Here is a 16,653-nt window from a genome sequence, read left to right on the forward strand (position 1 = left end):
TGATTGCATTCAATTCACAAATCACCTGTAAGCTAAACTTTTTCCTACAAATTATTTGGTAGACAAAGGCTATTAGCTAATGCATTCAGGAAACATTGTGGTTGAATCAGGCACAGTTCGGAAACAAGGTGGTGTTAAGTTCATTTATTGATTATGCGTCCTAGAGTAGTTTTTATCAACACCATTTAGTTATTTATATATACTGTTTTCTCCTGACATCCCCTGTGGCATAAGTTTTGATGAAGTCAGTGACAGACCTCATCTGTGTTCTCCAGTCTCCTATGCAGATAGAGGCTTTGAATTGAACATTTATTTTATCAGTCACAGCAGAGTTCTTTTTTCAGACTAATTTTTTGTGTTGAGATGATACTGTGTAGAACTTGTAGGAGATCTGTGCTCATTTTGGTCACTAGGTAAAATTAGCACCAGTTTTTTTTAGAACTGTGAATAGTTGAGTGCATGAGTATAACATCAGAACCTGGAGATGTAGGGCAACTGGGAAAAGAAGCCATGCCTTTGTGTGGTGAACAAAGCATCACTGTATCTAAATAAAAAAGCAGATGAAGTTTTTTCCCTACGTTTTCACACAAAAACTAACAGGCTGGTAATACAAACATTAATAACAAGTCTTGTAAAAATTGTGTATGCACATCTGTGACAGGAAATTAGTGTGTGAAAGACAAGGAATGTGCAAAGAGGAAAAAGATTTGGGGAATCTGGACTGTTTATGTTGTTTAATTAACTTTGAGCTACATGGTTATGATAGCCAGCAAAAACAAAAGAACTTCATGGATTTAAAGCATAATTATACCAATTTTCTCTGAACTTATCCAGTAAAATAATATTTCTCTATCTGATTCTTCTAGAATAACTGCTTTTAAGGTTCAAGAAACAGCCGCAATTGCCAGGTCTTCATTAAAACCTTATAAAGAAAGTTTCTGGCACATAGTACATGAGCAAAAAAGCAGATAGAACAGATCTGTGTAGTTCACGCAATTGACTAAAAATTTCATTTGCTCAGTTCTCATATTTATTCTTTATAAAGTGGCAATGAGGAAGGATGTTTATTAAGTTCAATCTAGTTTCCTAGCCTGATAAGAGAGTGTGTTGTGTAGGACGAAACCTTTCCCATCCTGAGCCCCTGTCCTTCAGCTGCCAGAGCCACATCTTGTGAGCGTGATGGAGTCCTTTTGCTTTTTCCTGTTTTCGCTGGTCACTCCATTATTAGTAGAGTCCTGGAGGGTTAGCAATCTTGCTGGCTTGTTTTTATATATGTTGTATATTTATATATGTCATATATTTAATATATCATGTGGTACTTAGGAACATGGTTTAGCGGTGGACTTGGTAGTGTTTTGTTGATGGTTGGACTTGATGATCTTAAAGGTCTTTTCCTACCTAAATGAGTTTATGACCCTGTGCTCTGGGGCTATCTGTTGAAAATAACTGGTAACCAAAAGCCACGATATATTGAGAACTGAAAATTTTGTAGATCATTCTTTTCAAAGCATAGAAATAACTGTGACTAATCACTTTACTTTGTAGTAACTACTTGCAAAATCCACAAAAAAATAATGGTAAAAGATCTTGGCAAATGCGGGTGGACGTCCATCTTCCCTGAACATCCTTACTTCCCAGCTCAGGCTCCTGACATTTCGCTTTGTGTCAATTTTGCTGTACCGAGGAGAACAGGGAAGAGATCCTCTAGAGATTTGTGACACAGGTTTTTGCTTAATTAACTGGTAGAGAAGGCTGCCTGACTGACAGACAGAGCCTCCTTCAGTCCCCAAGTGAGTGGTGTTAATTTTCTGCAACATACTGGGGAACATATTCCCATCAGTGTGTCCACACAACTCTTATTGATGCTAATGAGAGCTGGGTGCTTGTATCAAAGGTGAAATTGCTGTGTGTGTGCCAGGGTTGCATCCTAAATCAGTGAACAGTGGAATTGAATCGTTCCACTGACACTTTTCTCGTGCTTTGTGTCTTTCAGCAACTCCATTGTTTTTTCTCATGTTGTTATAACTATCCTAAGCCAAATTTTTCCTAAGCAAACCACAGAATAACCTAGTATCAGTTTTGTCAATATGCCACATAAAATGTTTTAAAGCTGGGATTTCTGAGAAAATAGCTGAGGGAATTTTGGCAGACCGTACTGGTTCTTCTTGAACTCAAAGATAGTGGTGAATTTGTTTCATGTGGACAGCTGTTTGTCTGAAAGCTTCCTTTAGTACACTATGAAAGTGATTCACCCCCCTAATACATCACTAGAAGTCTCTGCTACCATTCAAGACACTTAAAGGAATCACATTTACAGTTCTAATTGATGGCCACTGTTTTGACAGGCAAACAGATTTCTCCTCCCAGTGGCTTCATGGAGTTGGCCTCCAGCAGACCTTACCATTAGCAAAATTCTACTGAAAAGTGTATACAAGCTAATAATAAATCTGTAGGGAAGGTTTTTAACCACAAACTACTATGTCTAATTAGTGATGTACAATAGCCAAGGCCAGGGAAGGAAAGTATTATTTGTCAGAAGGACTGATTTTGACAGTTTAAAAATGCAAAAGCATCTATTATTTATTATGCTGAAACACATCTTTCAAAATACAGTATATGTAACTCCACTCTTCTTTAATTTTGGCATTGTTTTGAAAGTTACTGCTTTCCAAAAAAAAGGCAACTGTCATTGAGGCTGCAGGGATGGAATTTGTGATGCTTAAACCTTGAGTGCACTGTGTAATCGAAGAACAAGGCTTGTAGAGTTTTCCGTTTGCCTTTACTGCCTCCCTTTCCAATTCAATATCCGTACCTCTCCCTTGGACAAGCCTTCCTTCGAAAGAGGCTGAGTCTTTTCACTGTGTACTCTCTTTTAGTTCAGAGTTTCTTGAGCACTGTGAGCAGTGCAGAGCTCAAATATAGACTAATGCATCCTGCTGGGAAGGAATTGAGACTGTTTTTGGTAGCTCAGCTACTGTAGTGAACTCTGCATGTCTCTACTGCATATTGCTGCGCTGCGTCTTGGAGGCAAGAGTGCTGTTTCCCAAGACACATTCCTTTCCTTTTCTGCCTCCAGCAAAAATCTCCAGGAAGGGGTATTTCCGTAACAGTGCAGCGGGAGAGCATATGAAAGGAGTACGGAGCAAGGAGTGGGGGGAGAAGGAGTGTGTTTGGAAAGGAAAAGGAAATGAATGAGGAGAAAACTTAAAGGAGATAGGGGGAAATAGAAAAAGGAAAAAGCATCTTACACTGGTAGGAAAACAAGGCAGGTGGCTATGTAGCATTACTGTAACTACAGCTCGGAGGAGATTAGCAGAGAAAGAGAATAGGATTTCTTAATCTGGGCAAGTTGTTTTTACCCTTTGTGTCTCAGTTTCTTAGATTTGTAGAATGGGTGTGGTGATACGTGCTCAACATGAATGATGATTAGAGTGTGACTACATTTCCATAGAGAAAGGGACTTCTGTGAAGGTTTAGGTGTTGTCTCAAGCACAACACAGGGGACTCCTCTGTTACTGCTGTTTTTCAAGAGTCAGGCTTTCCTGGAGATCTTGTTGGAACCTGCAATGAGCAGTTTCTCTTCATGAAAGTCAGATAAGCCCCAACAAATCCCCGCTGTGGCACATAAGGAGAGGAAAGCACACGGTGTGGTCGAGGAGGTGAGTACTGCTGTTGTGAGATAATTAGCGAGTCTGACACTTCCAAGTATCATGACTCTGAGTGCAAATGTAGCAGGTTTTCAGTTTTGTTTTGCAAATGTCATGTATTTAATTTGCCTCACAAGTTTTGTATCTGCAGTTCTGAGAATGTCACAGGTCCAAGTGTTTTCCATAGCCAAAAGGGCTGAGCAAACAATTTTCTGGTGTGAATGGAGATTCTCATATAATGTCTCAGTGGCTGAAATGATAAGAAAAGCACCAAATACCATGAGAATCACCATGCAAGAAAAATGGAAAAATTCTTCCCCTTACAAATATGCATATACTATACATGCATGTGTAGTTGATACATCAGTGAGTTCTGGGGCTGTATTGCTGGTAATAGGGGAAGAGGCACAGAACAGATGAGGAGATGGCATGAAAGAGAACAGAAGGAGAAAAAAAAGCCTCTTTCCCTCACTTCAGTTGGTCTTTCCCCTGTCTCATTTACCTGTTAAGGCTGAAGGTTCTGGTGTGACACCGAGGGATGCTGTCTCTCTCTGGACCCTGCAGAATTTCCAAACTCAATCTGAGAAATCCACCAAGTCAGCAAGTAGTCCCAGAGGGGCAGCTGGCAGCGTCTGCAGACTGCACCAGGGAGTCTCTGTCTCCTACTTTTTGTCTTATTGACTGAACCTCGGAGGAATAGGTTCAGTCAGAAACTGCATTTATCTTTCTCCTGCATGACAGAGGATAACAAATTCATGGAAAAATTAATAGCTGTCCTAACTGCCTGCTTCTCGTCTCTTTTCTTCAGTGTGGGGATGAGAAAATGGTAATTCAGAAAGCAGAGTCAGGGGAGAAGACCTTAATACTCTGTCCTTTTCTTTTTCTCACCATGGCCAAGACATGGGTGTGATTTTCTGTTTCCCCTAGGGTTGGCATTTGCTAACTTCATGTAGAATAGGGTCGGGTATATTTCTGTGCACTGTTTCTGTGCACTGGGAGAGAATTAGTATTCACTTCAGAAGAAATTACTTTCCTGTAGGGTAGAACAGAGAGGGGAGAAATGGATAATGTTATATGAAAGCAGGGAAAAATAAGAATATATGGGAATAGTTTCTTGGGTGGAGGGTAATTACGCTGCCTGGTGGATAAGCTGGTAGGGCTTGATGGATTGGACAGACTATAAATCAACTTTCCCTTCTTCTGGCCAAGCTGTAAATCATAGCTGTGTTATATTACTGTAGGTGTTTATTTCTCTGTGGAAGTGATGTAGGATGCAGAGTTCTTGTACTAGCGACCACAAATCAGCAACATGGTCGTCAGATGACTGAAGCATCATTTCTTGGACGCAGGTGGAAAGCTGTCATTCACTGTAACAAGTTTCCCAGTCAGATAATAATAACAGTGACCCCTCTTAATAAACACTATCTCCAAATCTCATACTACCTCTGCATGTTTTCTAGAAATAAGTTTCTTGAAATATTAATGATGATTCCTCAGGCTGCCTTCTGTTGTCTATCTTTGCATAGTCGCCAAGGAGAGTTGCTCCAGTCCATCGGTTCTGTAGATGGGACTTGTGGTTTTGTAGCAACCACTTGTGACTCGGGTAGCCCAAGTCTTAGGGTACCATCATGTTCCTCGGTTTTTGTCTCTGGTCACTTCATATCCTGCAGAAGTTACATTGGGTCTATGGTAGGGCTGGATAGAGCTACCCCACTGGTAAGGATTTCCTAATACCTAGTTACCAGAAAGAGTTGCAGTACTTCAGCGTGGTCTGACATCTATATAAATCAGGGGCAAGTTCGACATTTAAACGGTAAGGATGTGGGGCATAAAGGCTTAGCGAAGATGATGGTTAAAAAGACTTCAAGATTTCAGGGTAATTATTTAGATTGCCTGATTTCATTCTGTGGTTTGTATGCAGAAGAGGAACCTCTTGCATTTCATCCGGCAAACAATCTCCAATCATTTATCTGATACTGAAACACAGATAATATTTGAGACGATACTGGCAGTGAAGATTTTCTTTTGTTGCTGTCCGTATGGTTGATGCTTTCAGACTAAGCTTTACTGTGTAAGTTAGGGCTTTTGTTTGACATTCCATTTCCAAGTTTCTTCATTTCGTCAAAGATTAGATGTTATTTACCTGTGAGGGGTTACAGCAAGCAGTTCTTCAGGTTTGGTGCTGGGAATTCTTTCATTAGCCCTTAAGTCTGTGAACAATGCAATGATCCAGACATTAATACAGATGTGATTAACTGTCTTTTCTCAGCTTTGTTTGCTTTGTTCTACTGATACCTACAAGTTACATAATAAGTAGTACGGAAGGCTATGTATTAAAGGCAGTTCCCCATTGTAGCAGACTTCTTGGCAAATTCATTTTCATTTTAGCACAACTTCGGTGGGAAAAAAATTGCACTGTTGATTTATTTTGAATGAACTCCTGGAAGGCTTACTAAGTATGCCATGTGGAAAGCTCCATGAAATGTTGAGGGTTAATGTACTCTGCTCTTAATTTCAAATTCCAGATAAATACGGTTTCAGCTTTGATCCTATCTGTACTAATTCTTTGTCACTGTACTAATTAATTCAGCATGCTGGAGAAAAGATGCTAATTTGGGCATCAAAGAAATAAACGGGTTGGGGGGAGGTTGTGTTTAATGAGAGTTGTTAGAAAGATAAGTTTTACTCCCATTAGACTGGATCTGGAAGCTCAGTCTAGCTCCAGTAGTTAGCTATAGCAAATTAAAAAAAAAAAAAAAAAGTACTTACTTTAACGTTGACATAACAAAATAGGAGCAACAAAATACTGGTGTTAATAATGTGGTTTTCTTTGTATTTGCATTATCTGTATAACCTTCTCTTTTCCGGCTGACCATAACCAGTTAAATGCCGATCACAGCATTAGAATAATGTGGATTATCTCCCAAAGTGATTTGAGGATGGCTAAACATAAGCACAGTCACTGTCATAAAGCTTAGCTAAATTTGTGAGATACAAATAATAATTATTGCGCAGGACATGTTAACAAGTTGTGCCTCTTGAGTCTTGGTTGATATAATAAAACAAAGGTTAGGTTATTTTTCTCTTCCCATGCAAGCTAGTTTTGATTGTCTAAGCTTGCACATACCTGCCTTACCTGCTCTTTGGGGTGGTTCGGTGGGAGCCTGATGGAGTGACCACCTGGCTGTTGGGTGGGATGGAAGGGACTCCTTCAACACCACCACAGTGCTGAGATCCGGAGTATAAAGAGGAGCAAACGGTCTGGGTGTTGTACGCAGCACTGCCCAGCCCCGCAGTGGACTTGCCTTCCTGCCCCTTCCTCTCCTCCTCCCTGGAGGTGGAGGCACTGCCATCACGGTTCACCTGCCTGTGAACCACGAAGCTGTGAGCAGAAGAAGCTGATGTGGCCGTCTCCAGGTCCACCATCTACCAGGGACAGAGAATTGTATGCAGTCAGTGGTGAGTGGGGCTGGCAGCGGGGCAAGGACAAGAGATGCACACGTGCCCCTGGCACAGAGCTGCCCTTCCACCAAAAGTTTAACTCGTGCCATGAAAGTACGGCCATCTTCTTGGATACTGGTGAAGGTGTGAACAGTGCTACACAGCCCTTGCCATGTGTGCTCTGCTCTCAAATTCATAGTGTTTACCCAAACATATTCTCATCTTTCTGTATTTCTTCAGCTGTTGCAAAGCTCTTGATCCATTAGTATAATACTCAATGGCATGCTTCTGTCCAATAAGTAAACATTTAATAACAAACCTTTTAGATATTTAGAGAGCCACAAAAAATGTAAAAGAAGTATTTCATTAATGTTCCTGTTAACATAAATGTAAAATGAGCCTGGTCTGTAATCACAAACAAGTGTGACTCACTAAGGATCTTTATGGAAATATTTAATACTCTGTAAAAGTGTATGTATGAAAGTGATTAATCAAAGCACAGCGCTGCTTCTAGGGTATTTCTTCTGCTGTAAAGCTGCGTGATAAAATAACTTAAAACACACAGCAGTAGTGGCAGTTAATAAGCTTTTTATAGTCCCTGTGTGGACCTGAAAATCATACCTTATTAGTATCTTTATCTTTCTTGTTCACTCATTCATTCTTACTCACATTTAAATTTAATTTTAAGGGTTATTTCTAGTCTTTCATAAGGGAGCTGCTTTAATAATCTCAGCATTTTTCCCCATTTGCTGTGAAATGACTAGGAGCCAGAGCTTTTGTTATATGTACTTTACAAATCACTCTGTTTTTTTACAGATCATTTCTGGAGATGTCAAGGCTTTATGACATTGTTAGGCTGTGTATCTTGCTTGACTGTGTCATATGCCCTCTTGAATTATTTCCGTGCAGATGTTTGCAGTCCCATTATGTACCCTGTTGGCTGCAGTGACACCTACTGATCTAGGGCAACCAAATTAACTAAGAAATCCAAGTTGCTGAATTTAGTCAGCAAGCTGCTTGGGGTTCTACCCAGCAGATGTTTCTCCTTCTTACAAGTCTGGGACTTCACAGACCTGCCTGCTTTTTAATCCTTGAAGCAAATATCAACATGTTTGAGATCGGGAAGCTCCCAGCTCCACGCGGAAATGGTGTTGCCATGACCACAGCTTTAGGTCTTGCATATAAGACGTTTATCCCAAATATAACAGAGCAGGCCTATAGAAGGTTTGTTCTAACTTTTATCCCTTGAAATGGGGATAAAAGCCTTGAAATGAAGCATATGTGTGCTTTTATACGATAGCCAATTGAATGTTAATATGTAGTGCAAGATGATGATGTACACTCAGTATTCATTTAATGCTTCTAAGGGGAAAATGTTAGTTATTTGCAGGGCACCCATATTTTCCTTTGAAATTCAAAGAAATAGGATGATCCTTCACTGAGCTACAGTATGTTCTCAACTGTTGCATATGGACTTTTGCCATAAGGATTTATCACTCTGATCACTTAAAGAAGGTTTTCTCTTCTGTAGCAGTACTACGCAGGCATTTGCAGCAGATAGTCAGAGAACAGGAACAGTCGCTCTAACAACCTGGGAAGTTACGAGTTTATTTCTTTTCAGTCATTATGATTACAAGTGGATTCATTTGGCATAAACTGATTATAGATGTATATAGAATGAGAGGATGCAACCAATCCATTTGTTTCAGGTCTTCCTGTTACATTTCTCCATTTGCACATAAAGTTTTCAGCATAACAATTCTGAGAGAGATTAACTTAAAAGAGAATTTTGTTGTGTTCAGGATAGCAAACAGAACTTTTAAAAAATTTGTGCCATAAATCTTTTCATCAATGATGAAAATAATGCTTCTGTCAATAGCATTACTATGGAAGGTAGATTTTAATGTATTCCAGTTATTTGTTGCCTGGAGAGCTGGAAACTTTAAGTCCTAAAGCCATTTAGTTTTCATAGAATTTTAATATGGATTTAATTAATTCTATACTACACTTTTGACGATAGATTTTATCCTGCCCTTTTTCAAGAGAGTAGCAGGCCTCTCACTGATTTCAGTGAGAATAGCATCAAAATCCAGTTGGGCAGCAAACTTTTTTGTTGTTGGTTTTTGTTTCTGTTTGTTTGTTGTTTATTCTTCTATAAGCATTAGAGAACCATTAAGCCTGTAATGCACAAAACCATGCAAGATTACAATGGGTGGAAGTTAATTTTATCATCGGAAGGCCATGGCAATTAGAACACATCAGTGAGCAGAAGATAAATTTTAGGACAGGGTGTATAATTTCTGGAAGACATGATACTTCTTTTCTTTTTTTCTTTTTTCTTTTTTCTTTTTTTTTTTTTTTTTGTGTGTGGCTTAATGCTTTGTGCTCTATATTGTTTTTCTTAAGTGTTAATTTTTTGTTGTTTTTATTCTTTAATGTTTGTGCAAGATTTTTTTTGAGCTGAAAACATATCACAATAATAATAAAAAACAATGGATTTTTATGATATAGCAATGTGCACAAGAGGCTAAAAACCTCAACATTTTCTAGCCTTTAGCTATATGCTGCATACTTAGTGTAACAGGTAAAAATTGTAAGTCTTCACAAATCCCATGTGAAGCTAAATATAACATGAAAAACAAATAAAACAAAGCAACAACAACAAAAATACCCCAAAACAACAGATAAGTGTTTTGATCAAGACCAACTCACTATTCCTGATTTATAATTACACTGGAACTTGCTAATTTATAGCTAGAGCAGCTCTACCGATGGACAGCACTATTTTTACTGAGAGTTATGATGCTTGCAGTTGTTACAATCAAAATCATCACTATTTTATTTAAAATGTATTTTCTTCATAAGGAAGAAATAATACCTAGCCTTGAAAAGAAGGTATGCTGAGCATTTCTTTTTTTACATTTCTCTTGAGTATGCAACATATTCAGCTTTAACTCCCTTCAACAGTACAATATGCCCAAGAATACTGTTTTCAGAATCAATACTTACTACAGTCAAATATGAGAATCCACAAAACCATAATTGAAAAATTGTGGGAGAAAAGTAAGCAGACTGAATACAAACAAAGTACCAGACTTGGATTACGACCAAGATGTAAGTGCTAATACAGCCTCCCTTGAGAAAACTGCCATGAGACCTTCACAGCATGTGCAAGTGTTCGAAAGCAGGGTGTTTTCAGGTGCAGCCTGCTGGTGCTCATCCCAAGGAGAGTTGTTGTTTGGCTGTCTGGTTAGGTGCTTTGTTTATCTGACATCTCTGTAGAGAGCAATATATGCAGAGTTTCACCTGGCTTTTCACACGGGTAATGAGCCTTCCTCACTTCGTATGTTCTCACTCTTTCTTAACAACCTCTATCTGTCTAGTGTTTCCCAACTGCTGCTTTCACTGCTACCACCACCCTCTGATGGGTTTTATGGCTCCGCAGCCTGGTGGGACTGCTAGAACTTGGGAAGCAGCAGTGCAATCAGTGTGCTGCTCTTGACTCAGGAAAAGCAGAAGCATGGAAAGTATCTGCTGTCTTTCTGAAAGCACTGATAAGAGAGACCATCAGAAAAGAACTGAAGATGGTTTGTAGGAAAGGGGCGTGTGTGTGTGTGTGCGTGCATGTATGCATATATATTGATCAGAGGATCCCTGGAAGAATGTAATGCGCTAGCTGTCTTGTCACATATAAGAAAAAGGCAAGAGAAAGCCATGCACTGGGATGTGACTCTTCCTATTCCCCAGCACAGGCGATAGTAGAGCATCTCATGGTAATGCCAGTGGTGTTTGCTTTTCTTCTTGTTTGCACCATAAACTACATGTCCGTCTCTTGTGCACTTCATTCTCCTTATAACCAAATTCTTATTGTCTGGAAGACTTGCTGAAGAGTCTGTCAGAACTTTATTTGATCATAAGCTCATAATTATTGATTTAAATGCACTAAAAATTTGGATTGTTGACTTACAAGCCTGACAACAAAGATTTCTGCTTTGGTCAGAGCAGAAACCTAAAGTCAATGATTTACAACTTAACTACATGTACAGTAGTTCAGCTGTTCCACTTGAGGCAGTTTGGGCTGACATGAAAAATAAAAAGGGTAAAAGAAAGATCACCAAGACAATACTGCAGACTTACAGGGAAGAGTAAGTAGTGAGAAATCATTACTTTTTTGTACGTACTGTCATTGATTTGCATGAAAGGACACTAACTTACATAGAAGACACTGATCTTTTATTTACTTACAGAATTGAGAATTTCAAATTGGGGAAGAGGTGAGGAGGTTTTTATACTTTTTGGCCCATAATTCATAAGCATATTTGAGATACGACATACTTGACCCCAGTATTCTGTCTAGCTCCACCAAAAATGATATGTAGCTCCCTGGTTTAGTCACCTTTTACAGGCTGCATAGAACGGGCTGTTATGTTATGCAACATAACATCTCAGTGCAATATATAAAACAGTGGGACCCCAGAACTGATGGGGGTCTCTGGAGGACTTTCACTGCATAAATATTAAAGGATAGTACATCCCCAGGCAGAAAGGAAAACACAAGTACTTTAAAAAGAGATCTTAAAAGCAGTCTAGTTTTGTACTTTAAAATATATCAAGATTTTATTCTTTCTGAATGCATCATTATTTAAACAAAGAACAAATCTTTAAATTAAGACAAGATATGATTAAGAGATAATAGATACTGATAAGAGCAGAATATGTGGTCCAGTTTGGGTGCTGGCACCACAGTCACTGCAGATTACTTTCAGAGAGCTGTCCTGTGATAAGAACAACCTTCAGCTACTTTAAAATGTGCAATAATAGTTCAGTCCTGCAGTGGCTTGCATTTTGGGTTTGGTGGGGCTTCACTGCTTTCTCTCTCGAGCAGTATGTTTCAAAAGTTCAGGAACCAAATCAGTTCATAACTAGTCCTTCCTATTGCACACAGCCCATTTAAAAATGGACTTCTTTTGCTATGTGGGATCTATGAGTGGTCAAGATAAAAGCTTACAGTGTTGCGATTGCCTAAAATTTCAGTGCTTTATGATAGATAAGTACTGTTTTTTCTTCTGGTAATTACTTCTTCCTGACTCCTTCCTTAATACCTTAAACAGATTTGGAAAGAAAAAGGAAGATAAAAGTGGGAAAACAGATCAGAAGGGGAATCCAAAGCATGATGTACTTAAAGAAGAGGAGCTGGAGAAAATGAAAGATGAACGTGAAAGGTAAGTAAATCGTGTCCGCGTTTTTGTTCATCAGATGAAAAACTGATCCAGTACAGCAGACATCTTTGGCTTCATCTGGCTGTGCCATAAGATGGTAGTTTTTGGACTTAAGTATGTTCTTTGCTGCACAAGAGTTTGCTGGCTAGCCCCACGTTGCAGAAGTATCTAGTCAGCAAGTGTTGAGTAGGCAGGCACAATGGGAAGAAAAGAGGCTCAGCTAGATGCAGTCAGTCTGAAGACTTAGAGGCAGGGGTCTGCTGACATTCAGGGGGTAGGAAAGGGATGCTGGGCAAGACAAGAATCTGAGGTTTGTAGGTACCACTGGGCATGTGTCAGCAGTGAGTTGCAGTATTTCAGAAGTAAGGCTCTGAGACTGAAATACAAGGAACCACTGATGTAACACCAGTTCTCTTGTTCATAAAAATGCTCCTGTTTCATGCCCAATCTTATCATTTTCATTATTTTTGCAAACGGGGAGTTTTCAGTTTTCTCTTTTCACCCATTTCAGCCATTCAGGGTTTGGTTTTTAGTCTGTAAGTGCTGACAAGGCTCAGCAAACTTCTTTCTCCACTTCTCTCACCCAACTCATCCAGGTGTCCTTAATGATATGCCAGTGAGGGTCTTTGCTCCCTTCGGATAGCTGCTGTCAGAAAAGTTAGAGCCCATACTTGCTGGCTTCCAAGAGGCTTCTGCAGTTGCTGCAAGACTTTTCAAGCTGTAGCATTATGGGTTGTCAGTGCACAGGGAAAGCTTTCAGAGGTTTATTTCCCTCAATGGAAAATGCTGCTCCTAGGTGATGGGAAGGAAGCAGATACAGTTCATTTTGGGAGTTCTGGGTCTTTCCTTGCGGTACAGGCCAGCCTTTGTGGTGCTGATCAGTGCCCAGGGAAAAGATATCCTGCTTTCATTTGAGTCATGCAGTGCATAGTCAGCTGTATGAGTGGAGTGGTAGATGACGGGATGGAGAAAAGAAATAAATCCAAGCCCTGATCATTGAAGTCTGCTGCTAATATTTATTTGACTCATTTTAAAAGCTAGTATGGTATCCAATTGCCACAGTGCTGCTTCTTGCTGCTACTGGATATGCCTAGCCAGTGTTTGAAGTATTTAGTTCATCCAAGTTAAGTAGTGTCAGGAAAAACTTTGTACCATTTGTTTTAAAATTTCTATATCACGTCCTTGATTTTGCCAGATTGATGAGTGCCTTTATTTTAAACTGCTGACTCCCAATTTGGATACTGGCAATTTGAGAGGTATGTGTCCTTCATTTTAAAGAAGCCAGTGTCTTTTATTAGGATCCTGGCAAGCTAAGAAGCATGTATTCCATCTGTTAAAGGGCCAGTGTCATTTAGTAAAATGTTGGCAGGCTGCAAGGAATGAACCCTTCTGTCTAGAGGTCTAACATTCCAATTGGACATGAGATAATTGTTCTTAATACTTCTTTAGTGTTGTATTATTTTTTTTAAAGTTACAGTTGCTGATTGACAGTAACTTGGTAAGACTGCATTAGAAACTGGCAGCTCAATGTCTTCATCATTCTGGTTTCTCTAGTAATGATTTCAGTTTTGACCTGGAAGAGTTTGTGACTGAAATGGAGAACAGCAGGTGTGTTGAGAAGTGGATGAACCAAGATGATATTTTTAACTCACTTATTTGCCTCTTCTTCTGTAATGCATGAAAATAGAAATATACCCTATTTTCTATCAGGTAGTACAGCTTGTGTGGCTTGAGGATTAAAATTAAAAAAATAAAGAGGGGGGAGAGATGAGGAGTGAATAAAATTTCCTTGCATTATCCCCAAAGCTATGCAACATATGCTGTAAAAACAGTCAAGTTCCTTCAGCTTTCTAAGTGAAATAAGAGCATGGCAGTATATGTATGCACACGTCAGTACGTCTACAGGCTGACTCCTGAACCCTTCTTGAATCATAAGATGGAAGAGGCTCCATCTTTCCTGGAGGAAAATTACATAAGGTTCTCATATATGGGCAAGAACTGTTTGGGAGATAGAGTAAAATCAGTGGAAGGAAACATTACTTGACTTAAATATAATTCAGTCCTTTTGTTTTGTTGTTGACTGTTCAGCTAGTGATGAGACTCGGTAAAACACTAGACAAGTTTTATTGCTCTGTCTCAAGATTTAGTGACTGTATAAAGTAATTGAATTCCAAGATTTTAATGCAGATATTGGCAAAGAAAACCTTGTGGCACATCCACACCATAGATCTTCTGCTTCTATGACTTCACTAGCTACAGTTCTGCATACTTGGTTTCATCTTTATGAAACCAACCTTTGCTGAATTTTACTAAAGCATCAGTATGCTTTCAAATCATGTTTTCAAACAAGTTATGTTAAAACTACTAGGAATGTAATAGTGGAACGAATGGACTACAGAAATGTTGATAGAAATGCAGCTTTTGTCCCTTGATACCCACGAACAAATCCTCTATTTAACAGTTAGAACAAAATACAAATTGCTTTTCTGACATCTAACCTTTTTCGAATTAATTTAAACACATACCTAATTTTACTTTTCCAAGATTAGCTGTCTAAGTAATTTTGTTCAGACACAATCCCAATTACTACAGTTTTAAAGTCAGTTTGTTTGCTTAAACTTCAGTTTTCTTTAATGCTGACTACCTAAATATTTCAGAATCCGTCATACCAACTAATACTTAGGATTTTCAGTGGTATCTTTTTCAGAGGCTGAGCTGTCCATTTTGGACACTGGTGTAGAAGAGGTCAGAGTAGTTGATTTTTGGGCTGGGTGTGACAGGATTAATGATCGAGTGCATCTTAGCAGCTGTGGACCTTGCATGGTTTTGGAGGTTGGTTTTACATGCACTGTATGTTTGGCAGATCTCCAAAAAAAAAAAAAAGAGACACCAAAAAGAAAAAAAGAATACCATTTCAAGATCTGTTCCAGCTGAGAAATAGTTTTCAGAAGGAAATGCATTTCCAGTTTAGAGGAGCAGGTTGTCACTTGGAGTTTTGAAAAGGTGTTAGTTTTTTTGATTGGTGTTGAATAGGTACAATAATATCTCACAGAATTCCAGAGACAGGCCTGCCATAATTCTGTATTTCCTTGTACACAGCCTTTTTCCAGAAATTTTGCAAGATTTACAGACACGCAGAAATGACAGATGTTATCAGTGCATGATTATGGATTGGCTGTGCAGTACAAATTCAGTGACTCTGACAGGAAACATCAGATCTTATGTAGGTGTGCTTGCAGGAACATAAGTCCATCGTGCTCAGACTAGGCTGGATTTACTGCTTGCGTAGAGAAAGAATTGTACAGTGCATGTGCAACAAGTCTGACACATCCAGAATGTGTTAGATCTAGTAGGCGTGTGCAGACAGAGCATACAGCACTTACTCTGTAATGCAGATGCTTCCCAAAAGGATTGAACTTGCTGCACATTGGTCCACAGCACAGATTTGCCTGGCAACCTTTTTATGGGCCACCGAGTTTCAGATTTGAACCTTAAAAAGTGAAAAAGTTGAGTATTTCTCTAGCCTAGCAATTCTTATTTCCATTCCACATCTTTCAGTTCTCAGTATGACTCTCTGTACTGTACTGCCTTGTAGCTGCAGTTCTCTGAAGCAGCCCTGCGTCCTGCACTAAAATGCTGACATCATTATTATTTTTTACTGCTTGTATTCCCTAACAGTCCCAACCAAGGTGAAGGTCTCATTGTGCTCGTTGCTGTTAGGGAAGCTTGGGCCCAGCCCCAAGCACTTACAGTTGAGGTAGCAGAGACAAAATCTGTCAGGAAAAAAAAAAAAGTGTCCCGTGGGTGGGAATATGATGTGCAGGCAGTGCAGCTGCTTATCCAGGTTCCTAAAAAGTCCCTGTCAGACTAGGAATTTGTTCCAGACCTTAGCCCCAGGCCTCCTTTCATTGCAAAGGCAGTGCTTCATTATATGACTGCTACTTCTGCAGGCTTCAAGTGGTTAAAGAGAATTTAGGATGTTAGGCATTCCTCGTTTAGTAATGGCTTTATCTGTGTCCAATTGAATATGAAGTCAGCACTCCTCTGAATTTCACAATTTTCTCCTTCTCCCCCTACCTCCCGCAGCTTTCCTTTCTGCTGCAGCAATGCAAAACCACTGAAACTTTACCAGAGAAAGTCAGAACTTCAGGGCACAGCTAGTTTAGGAGGAACGACTTAGCTTGTGATACAGTTCTCTGAGGTGGTGGTTTGTCCTTCCTGACACCAGTAAGGGGTTCATTGGACTGAGGCCCTACTTCAAATAAGCTCAACATTTTGTTCCTGCTTCAAAGACTTTGGCTGTAATAAAACATGTGCTCCAAAGGTCTAGAATCTGCCCATAAAAG

General features: G+C 39.4%; 1 protein-coding gene across 7 annotated transcripts in view; it reads left to right on the forward strand.

Annotated features, from left to right (window-relative positions):
- The window catches only part of PARD3B (par-3 family cell polarity regulator beta), a 399,043-nt gene that overhangs the window by 286,815 nt on the left and 95,575 nt on the right, over positions 1-16,653 (forward strand). For all 7 annotated transcript variants that reach the window (XM_072041064.1, XM_072041061.1, XM_072041062.1 and 4 more), the window contains one exon: positions 12,200-12,310. In XM_072041064.1, the coding sequence (XP_071897165.1) occupies positions 12,200-12,310 (111 nt within the window). The remainder of the gene's footprint in view (positions 1-12,199; positions 12,311-16,653) is intronic.

Source organism: Anas platyrhynchos, chromosome 7 (assembly GCF_047663525.1).
Source record: "Anas platyrhynchos isolate ZD024472 breed Pekin duck chromosome 7, IASCAAS_PekinDuck_T2T, whole genome shotgun sequence".
NCBI lineage: Eukaryota > Metazoa > Chordata > Aves > Anseriformes > Anatidae > Anas > Anas platyrhynchos.